Consider the following 4,517-nt stretch of genomic DNA (forward strand, 5'->3'; position numbering starts at 1 on the left):
AGGGTGGGGCAGCAGTAGAGGTATTACACTGTTAAGTCTTCACATGATATCCACTTGCCCTGACCCTATAAGATAAATTACTTCTATGAATGCTGGCCAGATTAGTGATGTTGCTCTGCTCATGCTCAAAAGGGAAACAGTCAGATTTTCCTGTGTAGCTTCAGAAAGTAAAAAACTTAGGGACGACTTCATTTGCTAAAGCCCCAAAACTAGTGAACACAGCGGGAAACAGACCTCCTTGAAGTGACATTTATAAATCTTATTCCCTAATTCATTTATTTATTTACTCTATTTTTTATTTTTATTTTTTTGAGAGAGGGAGGGAGACAAAGTACACTAGCAGAGGAGGGGCAGAGGGAGAGGAGAAAGAGAATCCCCAAGCAGGTGGGACTTGACCTCACCACTGTGAGATCGTGATCTGAGCTGAAATCAAGAGTCAGATGCTTAACCAACTGAGCCACCCAGGAGCCCCTATTTACTCTATCATTGATTGAGCACCTGCTATGTGCAGTATACTCTGCACAAGTTATAAAATCAGCTCAAACCAAATGATAAAAAGGAAGTGGGAACAAAATTGGAAATCTAAATCAATTAGAAAGTAAAAGTATACGAGACTATGGCTATGGGACTTCCCAAATGAAACAGTCATTCTGGAAAACACATTATTCTGTGGCTGCCATCATAATAGTAAAAACATAGATCTCGCGATCAAAGTTAAATAAAATTGTGTAAAAGTCCAAATGGTGCATGAAATCCTGTGCTCACTTGCACTACTTACCTGAATAGATTTTTCTTTCTGCTTTACAGTGGATTAAAGGAGTTGACATAATGGCTCTGGAAAGGATTGCCAGCTGAGCGAACAGACAGTAAATACCTTAAAACCCCTCTTTCTGTTAAATAAGTAACCCAGATCAGAGTTTGTTCCTCAGCAGCAGTGACTGATACAGATACTGTTGTCAGGGAATGACAGAAAATCAAACATGGGTCACAGAATTCATTCTCCTGGGATTCCCACTCAGCCCACTGACTCAGGTGTTCCTCTTCGGGCTCTTCTCCCTGTTCTATGCCTTCACCCTGCTGGGGAACAGCACCATCCTGGGGCTCATCTGGCTGGATTCCCGACTGCACACCCCCATGTACTTCTTCCTCTCCCACCTGGCTGTTGTTGACATAGCCTATGCCTCAAATAATGTCCCAAAGATGCTGGCGAACCTTCTGAACAAGGAAAAAACGATCTCCTTTGTCCCATGCATAATGCAGACCTTTTTATACATGGCTTTTGCTCACACTGAGTGTCTCATCTTAGTAATGATGTCTTATGATCGATATGTGGCGATTTGCCACCCCCTACGTTACACTGTCATCATGAACTGGAGAGTATGCACGGTTCAGGCTATCATTTCCTGGGCATGTGGCTCCCTGCTGGCCCTGGTCCATGTGGTTCTCATCCTGAGGCTGCCCTTCTGCGGGCCTCATGAAATCAACCACTTCTTCTGTGAGATCCTGTCTGTCCTCAAGCTGGCCTGCGCTGACACCTGGCTCAACCAAGTTGTCATCTTTGCTGCTTCTGTGTTTATCTTAGTCGGGCCCCTCTGCCTGGTGCTGGTGTCCTACACGCGCATCCTGTTCGCCATCCTGAGGATCCAGTCCGGGGAGGGCCGCAGAAAGGCCTTCTCCACCTGCTCCTCCCACCTCTGCGTGGTGGGGCTCTTCTTTGGAAGCGCCATTGTCATGTACATGGCCCCCAAATCCCGCCACCCTGAGGAGCAGCAGAAGATCCTTTCCTTGTTTTACAGCCTTTTCAACCCTATGCTGAACCCGCTGATCTACAGCCTGAGGAACACCGATGTCAAGGGCGCCCTGAGGAGAGTGCTGTGGTTGGAGAGATCAATGTGAGGGATGCCAGAGATGGTCTTGACGGTGGAAGAGTTGTTTTCTATGACATTTGGGGTGATGATAATACAAATGCCTTACAAAAATCTCGTGTATAAGATTTTCAATATTAAAACTATATATTGATCAGATTCTGTCCCTAAGCATGGGGTACTTCCAGACCACAAGGTGTAAGTGGAAAATCACAAAGTACAGGCCATACGAGAATTGTGTAGTGATGAAACACTGGAGCAGAGAGCCATGGACTCCTATGGCCAATCCCCAGAGCTACCTAAGATCCAGTTTCTTTTCTTTTGAGGCTTTTTTTCTCTGACATCTCCCCTTAAGTTCATCTAAGATTTCCATCTCCTTTATTGCTGTAAGTATATGCTAATAATGCCATGATCGATTCTGTACAATAGTACACCTCTAGCAAGACAGAATAAATAGTGACCTTGTTAAGCAGTCCCCTCCTAGGAAATACAGTGAGGACTGTGGGTAGAGCCAACACCCTCATCTGGAACTTAAAGTCTAAGCAGGATGACATTAGTTCTGAAAAATTATGTGCATCAGAGCCTGAGGAGTCTATTCCTGTGAAAAGCAAAGTTTAATTTTATGGGTTTTTTATATGTATATGAGAGGCAGAGAAATATCAGGATCTTTGTTTCATTTTATTTAATTATGCTCCATTTACTTTAAAAGAGTTTGTGTTTAGAATAAATACGAGACTCAGTTATTAGGGAGAGTTGCCTTGTCCAGTGTTCAGGTTACAAAGCCGGATGTAGGTAACAATTGACCATTAGGAGGTTGGCATAAAATGTCACAGAAGCAACAAACTCTTGGAGGGATTTCTTCCAAGGGAGGCCAGCAGCTTAACATGATGTTGTAAACTCACATTTAGAACCACTAGCATGACAAAGTCTGATAAAGATTTGTAGGAACGTCAACAAAATTCTAAGTGATATTATGCTCTAAGTGATATTAATCACTTATTCTAGACCCGAGTGGTCAGAATGATAAGGAAGAGCAATTTGTTTCCTTGTATCCACAAGTTTGGGACCTACGTGGCCAACAGAGTATGACAACAGGGATTTCTTTAACACGCTCAGTGTGGCGTCTTTTGAATTCTCTTCCTCTCTATTCTGGGATATCACATGCCATTCAGGTGTGTGATATATGTGATTGTGCATTATTTCCACTTTCTGTAGGTCTTTCTATTTTTTCCACATCCTCTCGTGTATCATTATCAGTCTCCCTTTTTCTTCTTGCATGAAATTAAGATGCACAGGGAAACCTTTGTCTTCCATTTCTCCCCTAATGCACTATTTTCCTCTTGCTTCTCAAAAAGCCTGGTTGCTGACTATTCCCTTCCTTGACTATTCTGCCTGCTAGTGCATTTGGGCAAAACATTTTGTCTCTAGCCATTATCTTAGTCTCCATATATCCAGAGTATCAGGACATTGCTTGTTCTGTCCTGTTATGCTTGCTCTGCTCCCCCCCCCCAAAAAAAAAAAACTTGCTTTGCTTCCTTCTCCTCCAAAAAAGAATAATTTGAATAAAAAAATATTGGTTCCAAATGTAACAATAAGCACTATGGAGTTACTGCATGACGTATTTTAAAGGTAGAAAGAAGAAAAACAAGCAATATTTTTTATAAAAATAATGTTTTAACTATACCTAGAAAATTACTATAGTCACTAAAATATGTATACCTTAAATTAAGGTTAAACCAAAAGAAGAAAGAGGAAGAGGTAAATATAGGATAATGTGTCTCACACAAAACATAATCCATAAGTATGAATTCAGAATGTTTCTACAAGGACCCAATAGAAAACTCAGGGGATTGCATTCATTTTTATGTGAGTTCAAAAATACTTGAGAAAAAAATAGATGAGAAAGGCCAAGCTTCTCCCTACATAACTAGTGTAGATGAATAATGAAGAGATGTCCTCCAGCAGGTCTAAAGAGTAGCTCTGACTCAAAAGGAGAAAATAAAAGCAAAACCATATTTTGTTAACAGATAACAGAAAATTCCTGAGTGTATGGGAGATTACCATTAATTGTTTCAGTATTTGAGTTATAGGACTTTATTTTTTTCTTCCAAGATTTTCTTTATTTATTTACTTATTTAAGATTATTTATTTATTTTGAGAGAGAGCATAAGTAGGGAAGGGGCAGAGAGAGAGAGAGAAAGAATCATAAGCAGGCTCTGTGTTGTCAGCACAGAGCTCGATGTGGGGCTCTCCCACAAAGCATGAGATCATGACCTGAACCAAAATCAGAAGTCAGAGGCTTAATCGACTGAGCCACCCAAGCACACCTCTTCCAAGATTTTATTTAAATTCAAGTTAGTTAAAAAATATAAATAAATTAATTAATAAATTAATTAATTCAAGTTAGTTAACATATAGGGTAGCATTGGTTTCTGGAGTAGAATTTAGTGATTCATCACTTACATACAACACCAGGGCTCATCCCAACAAGTGCTCTCCTTAATGCCCATCACCCATATAGCCCACCCCCCACCCACTTCCCCTCTAGCAACCCTCAGTTTGTTCTCTATAGTTAAAAGTCTCTTATGGTTTGCCTCCCTCTCTGTTTTTATCTTACTTTAGTTTTCCTTCCCTATGTTCATCTGTTTTGTT

General features: G+C 40.8%; 1 protein-coding gene across 1 annotated transcript; it reads left to right on the forward strand.

Moving 5' to 3' along the window:
• Positions 1-900: 900 nt before the first annotated feature.
• LOC122213583 (olfactory receptor 2A5) lies at positions 901-1,958 on the forward strand. The gene has a single exon (XM_042927658.1). It carries the CDS (start codon positions 964-966, stop codon positions 1,894-1,896), a length of 933 nt encoding a protein of 310 aa, XP_042783592.1. The 5' UTR covers positions 901-963; the 3' UTR covers positions 1,897-1,958.
• The last annotated feature ends 2,559 nt before the right edge of the window (positions 1,959-4,517 follow it).

The sequence above is a fragment of the Panthera leo genome, chromosome A2 (assembly GCF_018350215.1).
Source record: "Panthera leo isolate Ple1 chromosome A2, P.leo_Ple1_pat1.1, whole genome shotgun sequence".
Taxonomy (NCBI): domain Eukaryota; kingdom Metazoa; phylum Chordata; class Mammalia; order Carnivora; family Felidae; genus Panthera; species Panthera leo.